Source organism: Asterias rubens, chromosome 1, assembly GCF_902459465.1.
Source record: "Asterias rubens chromosome 1, eAstRub1.3, whole genome shotgun sequence".
In the NCBI taxonomy this organism is placed as follows: domain Eukaryota; kingdom Metazoa; phylum Echinodermata; class Asteroidea; order Forcipulatida; family Asteriidae; genus Asterias; species Asterias rubens.
This window is the reverse complement of record NC_047062.1, coordinates 28,636,853-28,662,060: the sequence shown is the minus strand read 5'-3', so window position 1 is coordinate 28,662,060 and position 25,208 is coordinate 28,636,853. Positions and strand designations below refer to the sequence as shown.

General features: G+C 38.7%; 1 protein-coding gene across 1 annotated transcript; it reads right to left on the bottom strand.

The window, feature by feature from the left end:
- Window positions 1–2,808: 2,808 nt before the first annotated feature.
- On the bottom strand, window positions 2,809–25,099 carry LOC117297784 (saccharopine dehydrogenase-like oxidoreductase). The gene is made up of 11 exons (XM_033780966.1): window positions 24,697–25,099; window positions 22,773–22,879; window positions 19,811–19,891; window positions 13,953–14,082; window positions 13,448–13,497; window positions 11,835–11,965; window positions 10,578–10,695; window positions 8,362–8,481; window positions 7,481–7,646; window positions 4,650–4,731; window positions 2,809–3,204 (listed from the first exon to the last, which is right to left on the bottom strand). Exons 1-11 carry the CDS (start codon window positions 24,893–24,895, stop codon window positions 3,081–3,083), a joined length of 1,308 nt encoding a protein of 435 aa, XP_033636857.1. The 5' UTR covers window positions 24,896–25,099; the 3' UTR covers window positions 2,809–3,080.
- Between the last annotated feature and the right edge of the window lie 109 nt (window positions 25,100–25,208).

Sequence of the window (25,208 nt, the reverse complement as noted above, 5' to 3'; positions counted from 1 at the left end):
TCTGAAGTCAATTATTATATGCGCAAAACCCCATAGTGACTGCAATCACCAAGCCACGAGTCGCTGTTAATATAGGTGACGCTTTCCAGGGTTAAGTGGTAAGAAGTCTACCGCTTTTAAAATTGAGTACTCCAAAGTACTGTGGTTAAGGGAAAAAGATATACCGGTAAAAGATATATTTCCATTACCGCAGAATTTTTGAGTGAAATGTCTCTCAAAATGCATATTACTATCAAAAGCTGAAGAGTTCTTACCCCTTAAGTTTTTAATTCCCCAAAGTTTGAATAACAAGCACGGTCACACTTCGTATCTTCCTGCGTGGACATAGTAATATTCGCTCAGGGTTTCGGCAATATCTAAAAAATGCAAACATCTTTTGAAATAAATGTTCACAGGTTATCATGTGTATAACAACTACCGGTACTGAGTATACAGTGCTTACACACATTGGTGTATGAGTACAAAACAAAAATTAATATTCTTTATCCCCGATGCAAATTTAACATCTACATTATTATAACTACATTTAATTCAGGGGATTTTTTTAAAGACAATTCTATATAGAACACCAGAATTTCCTTCAAACAATCAATCAAAATGTGTCTTGTTTGTACTTCTTGCAGCCATTGTTGATTGGTCCGCCCAGTGACAAGTTAAAATGCCTGCCCTTTACCACTCGCCTTCTGAAATTTGCCATTTTCTGAGATAGACATGTAACAATTTTAGAAGACTCAATTAAACTACACAACATGGCTTTTAAATTTCTGTTTTATTATTATTAATTTACTTCCAGATCATTTGAACTTGGAAAAGACATTACGTTTTCAATGTAAGACATAAACTTTCATTATTTTTTCTTTTCTTCATAAATTCTATTTTTTTGCTTAAGGTGTCAGAGTATAGACCCTTAAACACCACTTCTACGTACATCAATAGAAGAATCTTTAAGTTACTTTAGTATTTTTACTAGATTGCCAATAGTCCAATTGGGTTTAACAAATTTGTTTGATTCCCCCTATAGACGATGTGACCTATGTTTAGATTCAAACCGCCCCCTGATGACGAAACACTGTATACGTCATGTTTCGCCGGGCAAAAAAGATGCGTAGTCATGGTAAGATTGCGTGTACTTTCTAGCCGGCTGCCAAAACACAAAGGTTTTGCCCGGGCGGTATGTAATCATGTTATGGTTTTTGACTGTCGTCAGAGGTCACATTGTCTATAGAACTCATTGCAACAGTGAGAAGAAATCAGTAAAAGCAAACAAACTGTTAGTAAACTTATGACTTCAAAGAAACATTTTCACTTAAAGGCAGTGGACACTATTGGTAATTACTCAAAATTATTATTAGCATAAAACATTTACCGGTTACGAGTAATGGGGAGAGGTTGATGGTATAAAACATTGTGAGAAACTGCTCCCTCTGAAGTGCCATAGTTTTCGAGAAAGACGTAATTTTCCACGAATTTGATTTCGAGACCTCAGATTTAGAACTTGAGGTCTCAAAATCAACCATCTGAACGCACACAACTATTATCTCGCAAGTTCGATGACCGATTGAGCTCAATTTTTCACAGGTTTGTTATTTTATGCATATGTTGAGATACACCAACTGTGAAGGCTAGTCTTTGACAATTACCAATAGTGTCCACTGCCTTTAAAACTGTCATGAGTTTTGCAGCAAACACTGGCTTTTGCCTATTTAGGGAATAACATACCAATTAAAATGTATAAGGCGCTATTCCATCAAGATCGATCAAAGCACACTTGAAAGCAATTAACATTGGCATAAATTTAGATTGCTTTTAAATAAGAGATAAAAATAAAACTTTTGAAGATTTTGACTGAAGTTGATCGGTAAAACTGTACATGCCACTGTACCACTACTTATGTGCATATCATTGGTAAATGTTGACAGATTTGCAATTAACTATGGTGCAAATACAGTCATAGTGACAAATTTCGCTTCAAATATTTGTGCTTGAAATGCTTTAGAAATTAGTAAAACAATTTTGTTTGATCTCTCGAGTCAACAACATGAGGTTTGAAAACAATTCACTCAATAAAAAGCTTTGGATGTCACTACATGTGTTATAAAATACAAAGTACATGATTGGAAATTATCTGAATGAAAACTGATCAGTTTCAATTTGATAAAGTTCATATAACATCAGCTCAGAGCAGAACCGACTTAAAAGACGTAGAAAGACCCAGTCAGCTCAATGCAGACAGGACTTCTAAAACCTAGAAAGAACCAGTCGGCTCAGAGCAGACAGGACTTCTAAAACCTAGAAAGACCCAGTCGGCTCAGAGCATAAAGGAACCCTTCCACAAATTTGTAAAAGCAAAACAAACCTACCAAAGTCTTTCTTAGACACTAGGTTTCTCTTGTTATACTGTGAGAGCAGTAGATTATGAAAACGCAAGTTCAGGGACCATTTTCACAGAGCTGTCTAAGCATAAAATATTGCTTAACAAGTTTCGTCTTAGCAGCAATAAGCAGTATACCAGCCACAGATGCTACATGTGAAATGGTATTTTAGTTGAAAACCTTTTTCCAGTAAGCATATTTTTGTTGTGCTTAGCTAGTTATAAATTGGGCCCAGGATACAGGACGACACCTTTTGTATTGAAAATATCAGCTACAGCAATCAAAGGCAAATGTGCACACTGTGCAACTTTGACAAATGACAGTGCCATAACATTGTATCATTATACGCACATTTTTAACTATTAGACCAAATCATGCCTTTAACAACCAGCATGGTGATCTTTGTTATTGTTATTATTATTTATTATTATTATTATTATTATGCCTGTTGTCAAATGCCTTTTTGAATCAAACAGAGAGTGAAATGATTCCAGCCACAGACCACAACAATAACAATTTTGCAAATTAGCTGATGATAATGTTGACTTTCTAAAACACAGTGCTTTTCTTGTTTAAATCTTGTTGCTGTAGCAGAGTTGCATATGAATAAGAGCTTGTACGATAGAGGAAACCTGTTCGTCTGATCTACTACTTTTCTTTGTAGAACTAGTTCCACCATGAAAGTAGGCATGACTGCAGTCGTTGCGTCTAGGTCTCTTTTTCCTTGGGCGGTTCGATCGTCTCCACCACGCTGAACATCATTCCATGCTTGTCAAGTCTTTCAATCAGAGATGTTCTTGAGAACAAAGCCGCTGGGGCAAACACGCCACCACTAGAAGAACAACAAGTATTGTCATTACCAAATTGAGGACATTGAGTGTGAACATCTAGGCCCAATTTCATGGCTCTGCTTACCGTAAGCAAAGAATTAGCGCTTACGGAAGCAGTGAATTATGTTTTTCCGGACACTCACTGTAAACCAAACCAAGGCTGGAAGGGATAAATAGTCTGGTACCTTGGCAGTAGAATGAGAAATCATGTGTTCTACAATGCTGGTTATCCAGGGGAGCAAGACAACGCATCCATTTTAAGATTGCTCTTCTTGTTTTTAGATGCTTGAACAAAACTACTCCTCGATATATATCCACTTTACTGTCCAATTACACTTCTCCACAATTTCTTCGGTTCACACTTGTCATCACTCGCTTGAATGTTCCCTGAGCAAAAAAGCTTTCCGTGTAGCTGGGCCAATAATTTGGAACAACCTCCCTACTGCCATTCGGGAATTTGTTACTTTATCTACATTTCTACATGTTCTAGACTCACCCTTTTCCATGTGAATTGCTTTATGTACAACTTATGTACACTTTTAAAGGGACACGTTGCCTTGGATCGGTGAGTTGGTCAATGAAAAAGCGTTTGAAATTGTTCGTTATGAAATGCATTATGGTTAGAAAGATGTTTTCAAAGTAGAATATAATAATCTACACAAACATGCCTCGAAATTGTGTGGTTTTCCTTTTACTTTGCGAACTATTATGGTCGGCCATTTTATGGAGTAAAACACTTGACTCAACAAAATGGCTTTCCGTGTTGGTTCACAACATATAAGGAAAACCGTGCAATTGCAAGGCATATATTCTCCTTTTAAAGCATCTTTCCAACCATACGCATTTTACAACAAACGGTTTTCAAATGCTTTTCATAGACCAACTCGCCCGATATCCAAGGCAGTGTGTCCCTTTAAAAGTGTACATAAGTGTACATAAAGCAATTTACATGGAAAAAGATGAGTCTTTAGAACTTTCTGAGATAAAAATAGAGTAACAGATTCTCCAATGACAGTAGGAAGATTGTTCCAAATTATTGGCCCAGCTACACTAAAAGCTTTTTTTTTTACCTAGAACTTTGTTTGCTCAGGGAACATTCACGAATCAAGTGTCAAGTGTGGACTGATGATCTTGATGGAATACTGCCTTAATTGTAATTGCTACATGATGTTATAGTGGCAGCATGATATAGGGTGCGTTCGTTTAGCTTCCCTGGGTCGACCCCGGTCTGCCCCGATACGTTCGAATAGCTTTGACTGGGCTCACCCGGGTCAGCCCCCAGTGCCCTGCTTGTGGAGTGGGTCACTTGGGGGTGACCTGAGGTGCGTGCCGTCACCACGAGAGGGCGATTAGCTCTTGTCGGGGGTTCACCCGAGTGAGCACTGCGGGGTCGACCCAGGGAAGCTTATCGAATGCACCCAATGGTCTATATAAAGCATGAGTGTACCTGTGAGGTAGCTTGTCCTTCTCATTCAGTATCACTAGTCCAGCCTGCACCATGGCAATAGGTGTACTCACATACCCAGGCTCTAAGAAATACAACAAACAGGTACTTTCAAAACACACTTCAGTGCAACAGAAACATTTAGCAACCATTAAAGCCATTGGACACTTTCGGAACAGAATTTTTTTTTTAAAGTTCACAGATTTACAAATAACCTACAGGGTTTACAGAAGGTAATGGTGAAAGACTTCTCTTGAAATATTATTCCATGAAATGCTTTACTTTTTGTGAAAACATTGAAACAATATCAATTCTCGATATCGAGAATTACGGATTTATTTTAAACACATGTCATGACACGGCGAAACGTACGGAAACAAGGGTGGGGTTTCCCGTTATTTTCCCCCGACTACGATGACTGATTGAGCCTAAATTTGCACAGGTTTGTTATTTTATATATAAGTTGTGATACTGTTTACCGAAAGTGTCCAATGGCTTTAAAGGGTCTGGGTACTTTTTGCAGGACACAAAACACAATGTCCTCAGATTTACATAAAACTTATGTAACAAGGTTGGAAGATAATGATGGAAGGAAGCTTCCCTTAAAATATTACTTGCTGAGGTGCTGTAGTTTTTGAGAAATGAGTAAAACTGGTGAATGAGTAAAACCAAAATATTTAAGCATGTAAAACGTATTTTCGTGACATTGTTTACTCATTTCTCAAAAACTACAGCACCTCAGCAAGTAATATTTTAAGGGAAGCTTTCTACTATCATTATCTTCAAACTTTGTAAGTTTAACGATCTGTTGACATTGTGTTTTGTGTTACAAAAAGTACCCAAATCCTTTAAACAGTTAATCTGTGATGTCACTGTATTGATGAAAGTGTAGATTATTTTTACGAATCTCCACCTTACTGTAGACTCGTCGATATTTGTAACGAATCTACACTTAACTGTAGATCCGTTACAAACTAAAGGGATAGTTGACATGACTGTCTTTCCAAATTGAAAGATAACATGATGTTCAAAACACAGCTGCAAACATGTTATTTTAGCAGTTGCCAAAAACAATTTCCAGTTAATTAATTTACTATAAAGTATGCTAATAAATTTTGCAAAATAGAAATGTGACAAAACGTCGTTTGACAAAGTACAAGTTTTAGACAAAAATCTGAGAATTATGGACACCAATTTGTAAATGAAAAGTACTTAAAAGCCACAGTAACAATAGTCAGTGTCAAGATTTGCAAATGGGGTTTCTAAAAAATCAGCACTCTTGTCCCAAGTTTCTGTTTTGTTTCAATGTTAATTTTAAGAAACCAGCGGGCGATTTCACGAAACGCTAGGATTAATCCAGCTATCTCGAGTTAGGACGAGTTACCCATCCAAACTTAGGATAGGATCAATGCATTAAACGCCTTCAGATAGGGAACTTAACTCGTTCCAAGTCCTAAGATTAATCCTAAGTTAGGATGAGTTTGGTGAAATCGACGGCAAGAGTATTTTATAAACAGAATTTAGAAAAGAAGATTTTATTTGACAGAAAAATACAATCTCTGCAGTTGTTTCCTTGTTTTGATCAATGATATGCATGAGACTTGCACAGTCTATTGGAAGATTGAACAGACAGGGATTGCCCTTGTCTTAAAGGCAGTGGACACTATTGGTAATTGTCAAAGACTAGCCTTCACAGTTAGTGTACCTCAACATATGCATAAAATAACTAACCTGTGAAAATTTGAGCTCAATCGGTCATCGAATTTGCGAGATAACAATGAAAGAAAAAAACACCCTTGTCACAAGAAGTTGTGTGCGTTTAGATGGTTGATTTCGAGACCTCAAGTTCTAAATCTGAGGTCACGAAATCAAATTCGTGGAAAATTACTTCTTTCTCGAAAACTGTGGCACTTCAGAGGGAATCCGTTTCTCACAATGTTTTATACCATCAACCTCTCCCCATTACTCGTCACCAAGAAAGGTTTGATGCTAATAATTATTTTGAGTAATTACCAATAGTGTCCACAGCCTTTAATACAGACAACACTGTCTCGATAATAATATTGGCTTATAAAGCACGCATACCCGTCACTCAGTGACGCTCAAGGCGCTTCAACATTCAGTATTTTCCAACAAGGTATGTGGGACTACTTTTGAATTATGAGATCTACTCCTTTTAAATAGCACAATATTCAGGCAATCCAATCCAGGGCCAAATTCACAAAGCAATAAAATTGTCAGTATTACCATACTGATTTGTATTGTGACATCACACTTTGCTTTGCAACTGCAATTAATTTGCAGTTCAGATCGATCTTAGCTCTTTGTGAAATCGGCCCCAGGAACACTGGGGCAAACCCCTTCTCTTTTCGATAAGTGCACTGGGTTCTTTTACGTGTGTTACATAACACACAGGACCAACAGCTTGATGTCCCATCCGAAGGATGAAGCACTATGGTTAATTGTCTTGCTTAAGGAAACAGGGCCCAATTTCATGGCTCTGCTTACCGCCGAATTCTGCGTTGATCACCATTCGCTGCTTAGCTGCAAGCGGCGAATTTCTGTGCTAGCCTTGTAGGCATAGAATGCCTAGTAACCAGGAGTACGCACATGCTGAAGCCAGAATTCCCCGCAAACCTGTGGAATAGACTTGGCGTTAGCACGGAAATCCCTGCTTCCATAAGCGCCGATTCTGTGCTTACGGTAAGCAGAGCCATGAAATAGGACCCAGGTGTCTTGACCGGGATTCGAACCCACACTCTGCTGATCAGAAACAGCAGAGCTTGTCTCTGACGCTCTTAACTGCTTGGCCACGACACGCCAAATCATCTTACCTGGTCCAGACACCTTGGTGACAATGCTGACATCCTGTTTAGTCTGGTCCTTGGCAGACTCACTGAAGCCCTTACCATGGAACGTCAGGCTGAAGGTTGAAGCATCTCGCTGCTTCTTTGAAGGACCCTCATGGCTGAAGAAGCCACCAGAGAACAATTTAGGGTACTGTGGAAGAGAAAAGAGAAATAGTAATAACAATAGACTCCATTAGATGTGGAGTGTTTGTAGTCGGTCGCATGATTATAATCGACGAACACTGAAAGGCACCATTGTCTCAAGCGAATGGACATGTTACCTCGCATCAAGTTTCCAACCTCTCAACAATCATGTGACCAACTGGCCTACGCGAACACGTGCATGGTGGTCTAGCGTGTAATAGTGTAAAAAAGTTTAATTGAAAATGCACGTTTAATAACACCCAAATGCAAGCTTAATGACATAGGTCATGAAATGTTTGAGTAATGAATGCCACATGACCTCCAATCCTCCAATCCAATGGCAATAAAATTTTCACATGTATTTTGTGTGTGTATATATCTATATTATATGTATATGGGATTAAAACAATCAAACGGATCTAAAAACCAAATGTCACACTTCCCCTTTAAATGGATTTGTTTCATGTGGAAGTTTTACCCGGGGTCATCACCTAAAAGAGTTATTCCTTGTGAAAGAAAGGTATTGACTCGTTCAAATGGCAATGATCTACTTTGGTGGCAGACCAAACACCACCAATGTGGACACCTTGTGCCGGGACTCTGGCCTGCAACGGGATGAGCTGCGTACAGCAATGGAGGACCAACGTGTTTGAAGGGCCATCATCCGATGCTCTGGATCTACTGAGTGAATGTATGAAAAACCAATATAAACACACACACACCTTCTCCAGGAGTTTCCGTCCAAAGTTGAATTTGGCCAAGAACGCAAAGACGATCCCAAAGATTAGAAGGACCATGAGGGTCAACAAACCACCGACCTCTGCATAAGCACCGTACTGAACCTGTGGAGAGTATTACCAGAGAGTCATTAGCCTTTCTAAAGGTATGGTGGACATTATACAAGTACCCCCTTACAGAACGAAAACGTACGGTAAAAGAGCCTTTGCATTCAGCGCACCAACCCTATGGAACTCTCTTCCTGCTACCCTCCGTTCTCAGATAACCCGGACCTCTTCAAATTACATCTCAAATCCCACCTGTTTGCTCAATCTTATTTGCAATCTTTTATTGTTAAAGACGTTGGACACTATTGGTAATTGTCCAAGACCAGTCTTCTCACTTGGTGTATCTCAACATATACATAAAATAACAAACCTGTGAAAATTTGAGATCAATTGGTTGTCGAAGTTGCGAGATAAAAAACACCATTGTCACACGAAGTTGTGTGCTTTCAGATGCTTGATTTTGAGACCTCAAGTTTTAAATCTGAGGTCTAGAAATCAAATTCATGGAAAATTACTTCTTTCTCGAAAACTACGTTACTTCAGAGGGAGCCGTTTCTCACAATGTTTTATACTATCAACAGCTCCCCATTACTTGTTACCAATTAAGGTTTTATGCTAATAATTATTTTGAGTAACTACCAATAGTGTCCACTGCCTTTAAGTTAATTTGTTGCTTTCTCTTGAATAAATTTTGTCATTTGTTTTGTAAAGCGCATTGAGAGTACTTGCAGTACTGAATTGCGCTATACAAGCATTTCTGCTTCTTTTTCATATTATTATTATTATAATGGCTGGTTCATAGTTGCTACCACTTCAGGCACGTAACAGACAATTCAAATTATGATTACGCACTGCGCTTATGTTTATGCACCGTGGATTTAGAGAAACTGGTCCCGCGCTGCATTCAAAGTGAAAACGCAGTGAGAGTACACTGGTTTGGGTATATCCAGACAAATTTACCCAAACCAAATAGACGATGTGACCTGTAAAATCACATGTTTACAGAAAACAGCCACCAAGCCAGCAGCCGATTTCACGAAACGCTAGAATTAATAATATCTCGAAATAGGACAAGTAACCCGTCCTAACTTAGGATGAGTGCAATTCGTCCCACGTCTTTGGATACGGAACTTAACTCGTCCTAAGTTCTAGGATTAATCCTAAGTTAAGAAGACTTTGGTGAAATCGACGGCTGGACTTCCTGCACGCAGAATTTGTACAATGCTCAATGGAAGAAAACATAAAATCTTATATTTTATGGAGATTGCACTGTCTAAATATTCTTATCAACTTTTGATATGATGAAAGGGGGCACTTCTCAAAACTTGTTCATAACTTTTGGATTTGTGTGGAAATTATGGCAGAAAATGTCAACTTTCCCATATGACCAGTGCAGTATCTTGCCTGCCAGACTGGCCAAAGAATGTACAAGGTCACACTTATTCTAAACAAAGGTCACATGGTTTATAGTAGGCCACCATACCTCAAAATGGGTTATTGGAAGCTGGTTGTAAGTTTTTTGGAAGGACAAGGACAAGCGACGATCGGTCTGTCCAAATTTATAGGGGGCTACATCCTGCAGTGGTGGAATGGTGTACCAACTTGGTAATCACACTGTCAAAACATACATGCAACAATGGGAAGGTATTGGCAATAAAAAGTCTTGGTTTTATAAGCCTACAGCAACCTCTACGTAGTTATGTATAAGTTGTACACTCGCACATGCATAGCACCTGCCACAACAACCCTGCTGTGAAGTCGTCTTCGTTTAATCACAAGATGGTTTAATTGGCCCTACTCTCCGAAGACCTGAGGTGCCTCTCGCTGCCTTCTTAAATTCATAAAACCAGCCATCTGAACCCCTTTCGTCAGGGTGAAGGCCTCCGCTACACCTACATATCACAGGTTATAGACGACCTCAACGCCATCAGCCTACAATATGGATCGGCCTGGATGGCACAAACCAATTTCTAACATTGCAAAAACCAATGGTCACAACGTGATGAGCTGAGCCGAGAAGCATCATAATCCATTATGCTTGTGGCCGCTAAAAGGGTAAAGTAAAGTTAACTCAACATTTAATGGTATTTCCAGCTTAGTATAACCTTTTTTTTTTTAACCAATGGCGGAGAGAAACTGAGACAAAGTCTTACCGGTCTTTCATCGTTGTTCTCATACATGAATCGTTGAGATCTTCTAACAACGGATGCATCTGAACCAGGGAACACCACACACCACTTCTTACTTTCTTCATTGTAGAAAACAGCTCCTCTGAAGGGGAAGAGAAAAAATAGCAACATCGGAGATTAAACACTGCTAGCTGCTTCATGCGCTTAAAAATACATTCATAAATACCCCAGACAGTTTCGCTACTCCTATTGGTGGAGAGCGCGTCATGTGGGGGTGTTTAAACGGTTGATAATGACCAGCTGGAGCTGTTTATAACTGGCTGAGTCCCACGTGTCGGGCGCGCGCGTACACAAATATTATCACGCGGAATGAGCAATTAATAGCTATTAGTAACAGCGTGTAATCTATTTCTAAGCGCGCGCGTAATATATTTCTAAGCACGCGCGCGTACACACAACCCACACGCATGAAACAGATTCTTCACAAAGTTTTTGAAAAAAATACTTCAAACCTCAAATTTTCAATTGGCAAAGTGTCTATAATTGTATTTTTTTAACGTTTTTTAACAAAAGGGCATTTATGAATGGGAATAAACGAGTAGTGACTCGTTCTTAAACGTCCGTTTAAAACCTTGCAGGATCGTTGCCGTGCGATAAAGGCCCTAGCTTTCGGCTTGGTCCTTCATCACACGCCAACGACCCTGCCGGTTTCAAACGGCCGTTAAAGAACTTGTCGCTACCCTTTTATTCCCTTAATCAATTAGATTTGAACAATTCTCTGCAGCCCTGATACTTCATTCTTGAAAGGAAAGAAAGGCAGGGAAAAAACACTGAGTTGACAGTATGGTTTGTCGTGGCCGAGCGGGTAAGAGCACCGAACTCAAGCTCTGGTCTTAGCTGAGTGTGGGTTTGAGTCCCAGTCGGGACACCTGTGTCCTTCAGGCAAGTCACTTAACCATGATGCTTCGTCCTTCGGATGGAACAAAAAGCTGTTGGGCCTGTGTGTTAAACACACATAAAAAAACCCCATTGCGCTTACAGAAAAGAGAAGGGGTTTGCCCTTGTGTTCCTGGTTTGATTGGCAGCATATTGCGCCACAGCTCCTTGTAAACCATTAACTGGTGAGATGTAAAAGAAGTAGGTCTCATAATTCAAACGTTGTCCCTCATACCTTGCAGGAAAATAAGTGTTGAAGCGCCTTTAGCGTCACTGAGTGATGGATATGAGCGCTTTATAAGAAGCCACCATTATTATCACTAGTGTGCTTTGAATGTTTCTCACCTCTTTTCTAGTTTGGGTGTGTACTTTGGCAAGGGTTTCCAGTCAAACTTTTTGCGTAGCTTGGGGAGTTCATCACTGTGGGCAATGCCATGAATGGCGGACTGATACGTTGTGAAGTGACCTGCAGAACCCTGAGAAGGAGGTGAACAGACAGAAATGACACTTCTGTTACTTATGTCAGGATTGTCAAATGTATCGCTTTGACTATAAATAATGTCTACTAGGGAATAAAAGAATGACAAGATCTTTAACGGCCTTTTGAAACCAGATCAGGCCTTTATCGCCAGCCATGACCTTGAAAGGTTTTAAAGCGCCGTTTAAGAACGAGTCACTTCTGTTTTATTCCCATTCATAAAAGCCCTTTTGTTAAAAAAGTGAAACAAAATTAAAATCATAGACAATATGATAGTAGCGAATTTTTCAAAAACTTCAAAAAATCATGTTTGGTACAAAATGGGGTGTTTTGTGTACACACGAGTAAAAATAGACTCTGCACTGGCACTAAAAGCTATATATTGCGTTCCGAATAAGTAAATTGATCTTGCGCGCCAAGCACATAAAGCCAGCCAGTTTTAGACACTTGGTCGTCTTTAAATCACCTGTTTAAACACCCCCATGTGACATGCTCTCGACAACATCAGAATGGATAACCGGTCCAGGGTATTTAATAATCATAATTTCTTCCCTTGTAGCAGTAGTTATGTATGGGGTTTTTCTCTTTTATCAAAAAGTTGTACTGCTTTATATTTGCAGACAACGATGGCTATAGTTTTAGCCTCAGTAGTCTTCAAGTTTTTGAGAAAAAAGGAAAAAACACAGAGCAATGTTTTCAGGAGAGTTTTCGTTAATCTAGTGTACGGCGCTCTACCAACTGAGCTATCTAGCCCTATATTGGCTGAGTCCCTATTTTGTTAATATCTTTTGAAATGATTTTTGGAACGTTAATCCGAGGTCGTTGGTTCGAATCCCACTCTAGTCAATTCTTTGTTCAACCCCAAAAATCATTTCAAAATTTACCCAGTCAGTTTCCCTTGTGGTTTATATTGATATCTGAAACAAAAAGTCGCATCCCCTTAAGGTGATCCCCTGGCTGCCGCTTTCCAAGTTGTATCGTAATTTGGGTGTGATCCCTGGCTACACGGCATTTAACAGTTGTATGGCTTCTGACTGGCACCCCCGAACAAAGATATTGACAAAATAGGGACACCGCCAATATAGGGCTAGATAGCTCAGTTGGTAGAGCGCCGGCACGTTAATCCGGAGGTCGTTGGTTCGAATCCCACTCTAGTCAATTCTTTGTTCAACCCCAAAAATCATTTACAAATTTACCCAGTCAGTTTCCCTTGTGGTTTACAAAAATAATTTTGTGATTTTTCTCGAACTACTTTTATTCATTTCTCAAAAACTACAGCACCTCCGCAGGTAATATTTTTAGGGAAGTTTCATGTAAATCTGTGGACATTTGTATTTTGTGTCGTATAAAAAGTAACAAAACCTTTTAACGCAAGCAATTTGGTCAAGCAATTCTTCATCAATTTGTTTTGTTCTTCTTTTCTTGTGTTTATATATCTCTTTTTTGTCGGAGAAGGTTCAAAACAAAGAGTTTACTTTACCTCAGGTCCTGACTGAAGGGCGACGAAACTCTCTACTGTATTCAAAATGCCTATAAATCAGAAAGTAAAGAATATTTTAAAAATTTGCTAACTCTGTTGAAACCAAGCAACCAGTGAAGACAAATTATGCTCAATTTGAACTGCTTCTAGGAGAGCTCTATTTATTAACTGTGAGCAAATTTGTTGTTTTTTACTGTGAGCAAAGATTTTTTTGTTTTTAACAGATTTTGTTTCAGAAATGTAAAACCCTGATGATTCCTATTAATGGGCTCAAATGGTCATTGAATTTGCTAAAGAAAAACACCCTTGTTGCATTATTTTGCATGCTTTCAGATGCATAATAAAAGCTTCAACTGAAGTATTTTATTATTTGAGTGAAAAATTACAAAAATTCTCAAAAAGAGGGAGCCGTTTCTCACAGTGTTTTATACTATGATGGCGTCAGGTGAATAAGGTAAGTGTCAGATACTTTGTACATTTTTACAAACTTGAGTTAAAGACATACCTGGGAATTTCTTCTTAGTGAAGACCACTCCCATGTCAGCTGGGATGCTGTCGAATCCACAAGAACCCACAATGATAACGTTGCTCTCTTTGGCCTTTGCATCGTAGTTCAGATGAATTCCCTCCAGGAACTGAAATGGATTGGTCAATTAATCTATCAATCTGTCAATCTATCTATCTATCAGTCAATCTATCTATCAATCAGTCAATCTATCTATCAATCAATGTTTAGGCCATTGGTCCTGTGTGTTGTGTAACACACATAAAAGAACCCAGTGCAGAGTAGGGGTTTGCCCCGGTGTTCCTGGTTTGATTGGCAGCATATTGCGCCACAGCACCTTGTAAACCATTGCATGGTGCTATGTTAAGGAGTAGGTGTTCCTGGTTTGATTGGCAGCATTGCACCACAGCACCTTGTAAACCATTACATGGTGCTATGTTAAGGAGTAGGTGTTCCTGGTTTGATTGGCAGCATTGCACCACAGCACCTTGTAAACCATTACATGGTGCTATGTTAAGGAGTAGGTGTTCCTGGTTTGATTGGCAGCATTGCACCACAGCACCTTGTAAACCATTACATGGTGCTATGTTAAGGAGTAGGTGTTCCTGGTTTGATTGGCAGCATTGCACCACAGCACCTTGTAAACCATTACATGGTGCTATGTTAAGGAGTAGGTGTTCCTGGTTTAATTGGCAGCATATTGCACCACAGCACCTTGTAAACCATTACATGGTGCTATGTTAAGGAGTAGGTGTTCCTGGTTTGATTGGCAGCATTGCACCACAGCACCTTGTAAACCATTACATGGTGCTATGTTAAGGAGTAGGTGTTCCTGATTTGATTGGCAGCATTGCACCACAGCACCTTGTAAACCATTACATGGTGCTATGTTAAGGAGTAGGTGTTCCTGGTTTAATTGGCAGCATATTGCACCACAGCACCTTGTAAACCATTACATGGTGCTATGTTAAGGAGTAGGTGTTCCTGGTTTGATTGGCAGCATTGCACCACATCACCTTGTAAACCATTACATGGTGCTATGTTAAGTAGTAGGTGTTCCTGGTTTGATTGGCAGCATATTGCACCACAGCACCTTGTAAACCATGGTGCTATGTAAAGGAGTAGGTCTCATAATTTAAACGCAGTCCCAAATGAAATACCTTGAACGAAAATACTGTATCTTAAAGCGCCTCACTGACTGACGAATATGTGGCTATATAAAAAGCCACTATTATTGTTATAATTAGTTGCTGCTTTAGCGCCAAATATGGTGGAGTGTCGTGGCCGACAGATAAGAGCAGCAAACTCAAGCTCTGGTGTTTTGTTCCACATAGTGTGGGTTTGAATCCCGATTGTGACACTTGTGTCCCTGAGCAAGACACTTTACTATTGTTTCTTTCAACCAAGAGATAAATGGGAGGGCAGAGATGGTTAGCTAGTGATCCATATAGATCACAGGTACTGCCCCTTACTAGGCATTCTACGCAAACAAGGACCTGTTGGCAGTGCGTTACAGTATTCTGAAGTTACCTGTATTTATTATTAGTATATAGTCTGGAAGTGAAACCATGGATGCCTCATTTAGTAGGGCCACTGATTTTCCGCGATCGCGGAAAACGGACGGAATTCGCGGAATCCGCCCTTTGAAACGGAAAACGGGATTTCAGAAAATTTGATTTTTTTTTTTTTTTTTTTTTTTCTTGACGCCAAAACTATTGAAATTGCATTCTTTATTAAGATTCTTTTTGTTAAACTAAAAAGGCATCAGAAATCAGACGGATAACATTCCGTATGGCGCCACCACTTTTTCACTAATTTTTACAAAAAAGGATATCTCATTGAGGTAAATTAGATACTATATTATTTCATATCGAATGAAAAAGTGGTGGCGCCATACGGAAACTTTTCCAATCAGACCATTAAAAAGTACGAGATCGTAACCGTGGATCATTCTGTTCTACTTCACACCATCCTCAATGTTTACACACATGATGTACACACGTTGTTAACATGGTTAAGCGAAGGGCATTATTCGCGGCACGTTTTAAACATTTTTTGTTCACCCAAATTGCATTTTCTCCCTCTCTTTTACCAACAATAATACACAAACTAGCTTACCTATGATCTATAAGAACACATACAATGTTTTTTCATCTCGGAAAGGTCTAAAACAAAACCGTAAACTGTCAACATTCTGTCGCCAAAGCGAAAACAAAATGGCTGACATTTTGTTTGTGGATGGAGAATGGTCACGTCCATAGACTTGTTCCCAAGTCTTTGATCATGCTGAAACAGCGCCCTCTTGTGGATACACTCCTGTCATTAGCCTACAATGTGGCTGATGCAGAGAATCAACTGCAGTTTTAGACTTGGAATCAAGTCTATCACATCATGTGCATTGATACTGCAGTCACAGTGCAACCTTTTTAGAACAGCAGTATACAAAATAATCCACAATTATAAAAAAAAGTATTTTTTTGAAATTTGTCAGTTCAAATGAACATTTTACGAAGTCAACAGTGCAACTTATCTCAAATTGATTTTTATAAGTGTGTCCCTGGGTATTAAACAACCTTTTATTTAATTAAAAAAACATGAAACGGAATTTTTTGTGCCTGAAACGGAATTCATGTTTTTGCCAAACGGAATTTGCACTTTTCTGAAACGGAAAATCAGTGGCCCTAATTTAGGTGAACTTTAATCCCTTTAGCTAACAAACCTAAAGAAACCTGTAAACAAGGGTACTTGCTACGTGTACATGTACATGTATGTGAACCAGAAACACAACAGGGTTAACCCCTACTCTTCCACGATAAAGTGTTCTGGTTTCTTTTACATTCACTACTATCCGTGTACAATAGCAATTATGGTAAATGTATCTTGCTCAAGCACAAAAGTGTCACTACTGGAACTCAAACCTAAACAGTACACTCTGCTGGTCAGAAACACCAGGGCCCAATTTCATAGTGCTGCTTAAAGCCATTGGACACTTTCGGTACAGGAAAAAAAAAAAAGTTCACAGATTTACAAATAACTTACAGGGTTTACAGAAGGCAGTGGTGAAAGACTTCTCTTGAAATATTATTCAATGAAATGCTTTACTTTTTGAGAAAACATTAAAACAATATCAATTCTCGATATCGAGAATTCATATTTATTTTAAACACATGTCATGACACGGCGAAATGTGCGGAAACAAGTGTGGGTTTTCCCGTTATTTTCTCCCGAAATGTTCACAGGTTTGTTATTTGATATAGAAGTTGTGATACACGAAGTGTGGGCCTTGGACAATACTGTTTACCGAAAGTGTCCAATGGCTTTAACGCCTGATTTCGTCCTTACTGTACAATTTCCATTTCATAGCGATGCTTACCGTAACCACATGAAAAGGCATGCTAATCTTCCGGTGCTTACTGCACGAAAATAAATGAGGTCACAATGCAAATCCATGGTGAACACGGGAGATGGCCGCCTAATTTTCTTGCTAACGTGTGAAATAAGCTTACACCTTAGCAAATTTTTCTGATGCAGTATTCACTTAGCACAAAAATTTGCTTACCGTTAAGCAGCACTATGAAATTTGGCCCTGAGCTTGAGTCCGGTGCTCATAACTGGAAGTGTTGTGGCCGAGCGGTTAAGAGCACCGAATTCAAACTCTGGTGTTTCTGATCAGCAGAGTGTGGGTTTGAATCCCAAGCCGTGACACTTGTGTCCTTAAGCAAGGTACTTAACCATTGATTCGTCCTTCGGATGGGACGTGAAGCCGTTGGTCCCATGTGTTGTGTAATGCTTGTAAAAGAACCCAGTGCACTTATCAAAAAGGGGTTCGGCCCGGTGTTCCTGGCTATGGCTGCTGAATGTGCCGTAGAACCTTGTAAACCCTTATACTGTGTGTCTAAAAAAAACTACACACTTTTGAGATGGCTGCCGAATAAAAAATATATGGTTCTGGGGGAAAATGTTTATATGTTTGGATAACTTATGGGCTCAACTTTCATATGACACCAAACAAAACCGAAAATAATTCATGCTTAGGTGAGCACTGCTCACTTTTGTAAAGGGTATGAAAATTAGGTTGCGCAGTAATTAGCCTTCCAATTTGTAAGAGGTACAGTGTATGTCCTTTGGAGCTTAGAAAATTCAATCCAAGATGTTGGCTACTTATTCTTCAGGTCAATGGGTAACCTGAAGAATAAGTAGCCAACATCTGTGAAATTCCTTTTTTCAACAAACCGTATTTGAATAATAAATTTACATAATCCCCATCTGGTTATTAAGTAAATCAATGAGATGTTCAACTAATCTTCCAATAACTGAAATGTGGGTGAATGTTTTTATTCAAAGTCACATGTAAAAAATAACAGTTTGCAACATGGAAATTGCAACATGTACCGTCACTCCATCCTGACTCCCATGAACACACCACTGAGTCTACCAGGGAAAGTTACAATGCTGCAATACAAAAATGCAATTCCTGTTCACTCATGCAGTTTGGTTTAATAAACCATAAAATTCACTCAGCAAACCCATAGTGGTTGCAATAGACCGATTGCGCTACCAATGTTTACATGTGATCACGTGACCTAAAGACATGGGAAAACTCGTACCGATGGACCATAATTGGCTGTATTTTCAATAAATAATTACACTTATATAACTAAAAACGGAGCCCTTTTTATAAAGTTGAATATTGTGACATTTGCTGTTTGATGTTTCCAGTATTCTACTACAAAAGAGGTTTCTTTTGAGAATAAAACCACACTTTCCGTGCACAAACACATGACATCGTGTGAAAATTCTCTTGAAATTTCCTGTTTGGTGGAACCCATACTGGCATTGTTCAGCCACCGGTAAGGTCTTATGTTACAAACTCCAGAATATTCTTCAGTGATTTCGAGAATTTAGTCCTTTTTTGAGCCAAAAATTGCAACAGTAATCATGTCTTTTTAACGCACGTTTATCTGCAGTATAAGCTTGGGCAATATCGATTTATTTTAATCACGATATATCGCCGACAATATCTCGCGATATTTGATATAATCGCGATTAATTAAATTTGACATCATCAGTCTTCAAACTCCCAGTGAAAGTTGTAGAAAAGACAGTCATAGCTTAAGAGAGGTGTTCTAATGACCTATTCTTCTGGTTTTACTCCAAACCTATGGGGTGCAAGATGTCTCAGCTAGCAAATACATCGCGATATTGCGATACTTAATCGACATCGCGATATATCGATATTTCGATTAAAACCAAATTGATCCGATATCAAAATCGTTTCCAAATTAGTATCGCGATATTCGATAACATCGTGGTATCGCCCAAGCTTAATGCAGTACGCCGTGTTTGTTTACATCCAATACCCACTATAGGTCAGGTGACGCGCGGACAATGGCGGAGCGCAATTGGGCTATTCATCATGAATTTATCATATCACACTCAATTTTGTAAGCTCCAAAGGACCTACCTCTCACAAATTGGATGGCTAATTCCTACGCAACCTAATTTTCATACCCTTTAAAAAGTGAGCAGTGCCCACCCAGGCATGAATTATTTTCAGACTTTTTTGTGTCATACATGTATGAAAGTTGAGTCCATACAATAAGCTGTCCATACATAAACCTTTTCCACCAGAATTAGCCATTTCAAAAGTGTATCTAATCTTTTTTTTGAGACACCCTGTAAGGTGCTACATAATTGGGTCTCAGAATTCATCAATAACCTATCTTTCTGTAAAATGTATACATACTAAGTGCCTTGAGTAGCTTGTCGGTAGATACGTACGCTTTATAAGACTTTGTATTGTTATTTTATAATAACCCCTGGTCATACCAATGTTATAGACTGAGTTTAACAATTACCTGAGGTTCACCACTTATGTCGACATGATGACAGCCATTCTCTACACAAGCCCTGACTACCTGTTCACCATAGAATCGATACTGTGGAGAAAAAACATACATTGGTATCTTTTAAAAACAATAATAAGAAGATTGTGTCACCAAACAAGGCTATTTAGTTTTGGAGTGAAGGACTTTAAAAACATACATCCTCTACATGTACATCTACTATAATATAGGCTTTAGCGTTTTTGAGATGGTGGACACTATAGGTGTGCACTGTTTCATTTGGGTGTCATACAGACAGATTTATCCAAGCCTAATACATGTAGTGGCATAGTATTGGGTTCACCATATCTCAAAATGGCTTATGGAATCATCTATAAAAGCAATCGCACAACATCGGTAAACAGTATTGTCCCACACTTGGTGTATCACAACTGATATATAAAATAACAAACCTGAGAAAATTTAGGCTCAATCGGTCATCGGAGTCGGGAGAAAATAACGGGAAAACCCATCCTTGTTTCCACCTGTTTCGCCGTGTCTTGACATGTGTTTAAAATAAGTCTGTTATTCTCGATATCGAGAATTGATAATTGTTTTTTATGTTTTCTCAAAAAATAAAGCATTTCATGAAATAGGATTTCAAGGGAAGTCTTTTACCATTACCTTCTGTAAACCCTGTAAGTTATTTGTAAATCTGTGAACTTTTAATTTTTGCTCTGTTCAGAAAGTGTCCAATGGCTTTAAACACAATACAGAAATGTACGTAAAACTTGGGCATTAATGTAGTCACATCTCACTCTATTCTGAAAAAAAAACCAGGGAATGTAGCAATAGACAATCGGCACCCTAAAAAAAGATTGACAAAATAGGGAGACCACCAACATAAGGCTACGGTAGATGGCTAGTTCAGTTTGTAGAGCACTGGCCTGTTAACCCAGAGGTTGTTGGTTCAAATCCCACTCTAGTCATGTTTGTCTTTGTTTAATCCCAAATCAATAAACAAAAAACTAATTAAAAGGGAATCTTGTGCTACACCAGGGCCGAGTCGCTTAAAGTGGACAATACTGCTTTAAATAATTTTCTGCTAGGCAGAAATGAGCAGGTTTCAAGTCACAAACTGTATGATAGTTGGGCTGCTAACCTTTTTCATGTAAGCACAATGTTATTGTGCTAAGCTACTTTTAGTGCTTATTATAAAGCAATTAAATGAAAATGGGCCCTGACAGTGGGAACTGCTTATTTTAGATTCTCAATCATTTTACACTGGAACAAAATGTGTCATTCATTAACATAACACACCCGTATATCACGTACAAGTACTTATAGCTACATGTATGTAAATTATGCATCATGAATGTCATGCTATGTTTTTGTACAGGTACAAGGTACAATGAAATGACATCATTGTCTAGACCATAGACTATCACTTGAATAGATCATTGATTATCAATGCTATCACGCTGAGGAAAAGAAATTTATATCAACTTGATAACTGAGCTGTCTTTCAATGATTAGATTAATAATATTACCTTTTCATTTTGAGTAGTGAAATATTATCTGCATTATATTATCTGCATGAACATTGTAGATTCAAGAATTACATAATTTTTCATTTTGTCTAAAAAAAAATCACACAATTTGATGACTAGAAAAAAAAAGATTAGGCCTATTGCCTTTTTTTGCCATATAATTTGCATGTTACTGTTCCTTGTGCTTTGATCGTGGCTCAGTGCAAGGCATTATTGACAATTTGTGTACGTATGTTTTTGATTTTGAAACCGCTTCATCTATGAAAATTCATTCAGAGAGAAAAAGAAAAAGAAAAAAAAAGTGCTTTTGTTGCAAATCGGGCAATGCAACTTGAAATTACTAAACCTTTAATGATTTAACTGTGAACATCTTGATTTACTTTTTTTTATTATTTTTATTTTTATTTTAAATAGATCCAAGCCCCAAGGAAAATAATATACAAATGATAAACAATAACAGCTAAATTTCTGGGGGGAAAAAAATACAACCTTTTGGTCTCATATTTACTATTGTACATTTTGTATTGTGAACAGGTGTGTTGTATCAAACGTGACACGTGACGGCAACATGCAATTGTAAAATTATTTCAGTGAAACATTTGATACATCTTGTATGCATCTTTACATTCCAAGATGGAATTTTGTGTTGGTCAAAATGTTCCAGTCAAGGTTGTTTTGATTAAATATTATTGAAAGTCAAGAATGCTTCATTTTTGGTCATTGGTAAAACCACAAAGTCATTTTCTTCTTGGTAAAGGGCACCCTATGAGGAAATTGTAAATTTCTACTGGAGTATTTCAAGGACCCCAAGGCAATGACCAGGGGGCATGGAGGTAATTGACTGCGTTGCTCTGTGAAGTATCATGCAGCCCCCTGTTCTTTAACAAAACATCAAAATTTATTGTTATACCTCTGTGCAAATTGTGAAGTTTGATTGGACGAGAACCAATCACGTGCCGTGCAACAAATATGCATGTATCATGGCTAATGATGCGCGCTACGCGTAATGCACAGCGCGCCGGGTAACATGAAAAGTGATGTACACCAGTGTACATCACCTTGATCGTTCCCGCTGTTGGTCGATTTTAAGCGCTGTGCGAAACACACGCTGGGTCAATCAACAGGTGAAGAATTGTTCCTTGTTTGAACCGTTCGTCTGCTTATTAAACCATGATTGAACTATGCATTGCTCCGTCTTAATAAAGTTTGAAGATGACAACAGAACTTTGAGAAGAGGAATAACAATGTTACCAAGGTATAACAAAACAATTGTTGCACGCTGTGACTGGGGTCCATGGGTTTTGTACACCCTCGGTGGCAAATGGCACCCTCGGCTTCGCTTTGGGTGCCCTTTTCCCCCTCGGGTGTACAAAACGCAATGGATCCCGTCACAGCGTGCAACAATTGTAAATGTTATTTGACTTCCTAGATGGTTGAACACTCACCGGTCCTACACAGTTGAGCAACACTTTGCCTTGGGCACACATATTATCCATGGATTGGTGATCGTTAACATTAGCAATCAGTACACCCACATCCTTTAAATCTTTACCTGCAGAAACAGAGCCAAATCAAAGATCTAAACTCAATTAAATTCAATTTAATATGACGTTTATTCCATACTCTTTTTAAAAAAATAATTCAACATGAGAAATAGAAAGGTAACAAAAACAAAAGCGCTAGTATACAAAATTGTTACAAGCCTGGAATTTCATCTTTGAGAGGGCAAAGCCATTTTCATTTTGAAAAGGGCACATCCATTGGAAAATCTTAAAGTCTATGTGAAACTTTTGAAGGGGCACCAAGGCCAAGGCAATGGATGTCATGGCCTCCATGTAATTCAAGGCCTGTTGTTTTAAAGCAAATAATAAACAAAATAACTAGAGCTGCTTGTCCTTGACGTGACTCATGATTTGAACGCAGGCCTGGAACTTCATCCTGGAGAGGGCAAGGCCATTTGTGCTAAGGGCACTTTCTTTAGAAAACTTTTAAAGGACGAGACCAGGGCAATAGAAACCATGGACTGATTGGCTTCTTGTTAAATCCAGACATGTGAACTTGTTCTTGCTTCAGCCAGAATTTTGAAATCAAAATTGCTCATTTTATTTCTACATAAGAATTGTACAGTGTATGAATGAAATGACAGAAAAAAGGATAAAACTTGCACTTCAACAAGCCAACTTTTCTTTCAATTTAAAATGTTCTGTTTGAAAAGTATTTCCTGTAGTGTAGAAACATGCTGACTCTGTATGCAATACAATCATGCAATCATGATACGTGTAATTTACTTTGCATGTAGGAATATTATCATAGTTTTGCCAAGTATGGCAACTTTGAGCTTGAAAACAAGCAACAAAATACTAGGCCTACATGTATAAATCTTTTTTATATTGTGGAGAAACATATGGAGGAAAGTTTTCAAAGAAATCCATCTCCAGATCACGTGATCCACAAGGTCAAATTCAAGGTCAAAGTAGAGATCAGAAGGTTATCAGCCCTAAACATGTTCCTACAAAAAAGTAATGGCAGATTTGGAAAGCTTTTGCAATTGCCTCTCCAAAGGCACCAAATTCAACCAATTATGACCAAATGGTCATTTGAATATCGGCGGTCGCGCGCATTTTGACCATAATTAACAAGAAAGAGCGTGCTGTGAGCGCAACACAAATATATAGCATCACAACATACATAAAGTCGTCGAACACGTCAATGCCCTCTCTGCCTACCCACAATGCATTGCGGTTCTGAACCGCGATAAACCATGATGCCACGTAAACACTTGGGAAAAATATGGGGATAACGGCTAACGCCACAACTTTTTTACTCATTTTTACAAAATGGGATATATCTCATTGAGGTAAATTAGATACACACTGTGCTAGATTATTTCATATCGAATGAAAAAGTGGTGGCGCCATGCCATACGGAAACTTTTCCAAATACGGCTCAGTGTACCTCCATGGTTTGAGTTTGACTTCACAGCCAAAAATGTGGGTTCCTCTGTTCACAAATGGCTCAATAAAAGATTGGCTCAAGTCAAGATGAGCCATGATCAGTGTCCCCAGAGTGATGATTGGTTCACATGAGCCAAGACTGGCTCAGTCAAATTGAGCCACTACTACTACTAGTACTAGTACTACTGGCTCAATTTTGACTAACATGTGAGCTCATCTCGAGCTAGTTGCGATAAACGTAACCCTCCTGCCGACGGCGAGAGGAGATTACGTTATTCATCGCAACTAATCTCGAGCCAATCTTTGTTTATTATGAACAAAGAGGAGCCGGCATCTTTGGCATGCTCAAACTGAGCTGTTTTTCCCCAGTGGCAGTGCATGTTGGTTGTTATTAATCATTTAACGATAGGCTAACCTGTGACTTTCTCAGCCTCCTTCAATACCGCTTGAAGTTTGTCCTGGTTTCTACCAGCTATGGCCCAAGTCAGACCCGGCTCTTCATCGCTCACTCTGGCTAACTCTTGCACCACAAACTGACCGGTAAATCCACTTGCACCAAACACGATTACACCAAAGGCGCGACCGTCGCTTGAAGAAGCTGAAGAAGTCACCATTTTGTTGACAATGTTCTTGGTTACTTTATGAAGGCTGTGCAGTACGTCATGTGGGTTTACACGCTTGGATCAGTTTGCTTCTATATCAAAAGATAACATGCGTATGATGCATGTATATTGAACAAGAATAGTCTAGGATAGACGGATATTTAGACAGACATAAAAAATCCGTACTCTCCTTTTTGTTTCGATCACACGTTGTCAACATTATTACAGCGCCACCCAGTGACAAAAAATTGTGAAGTGGATGATTTTGATGAAAATTTACACTGTCGTATGTAAAAGTGCTTTTTCAAGTGGGTTTGTTTATTCT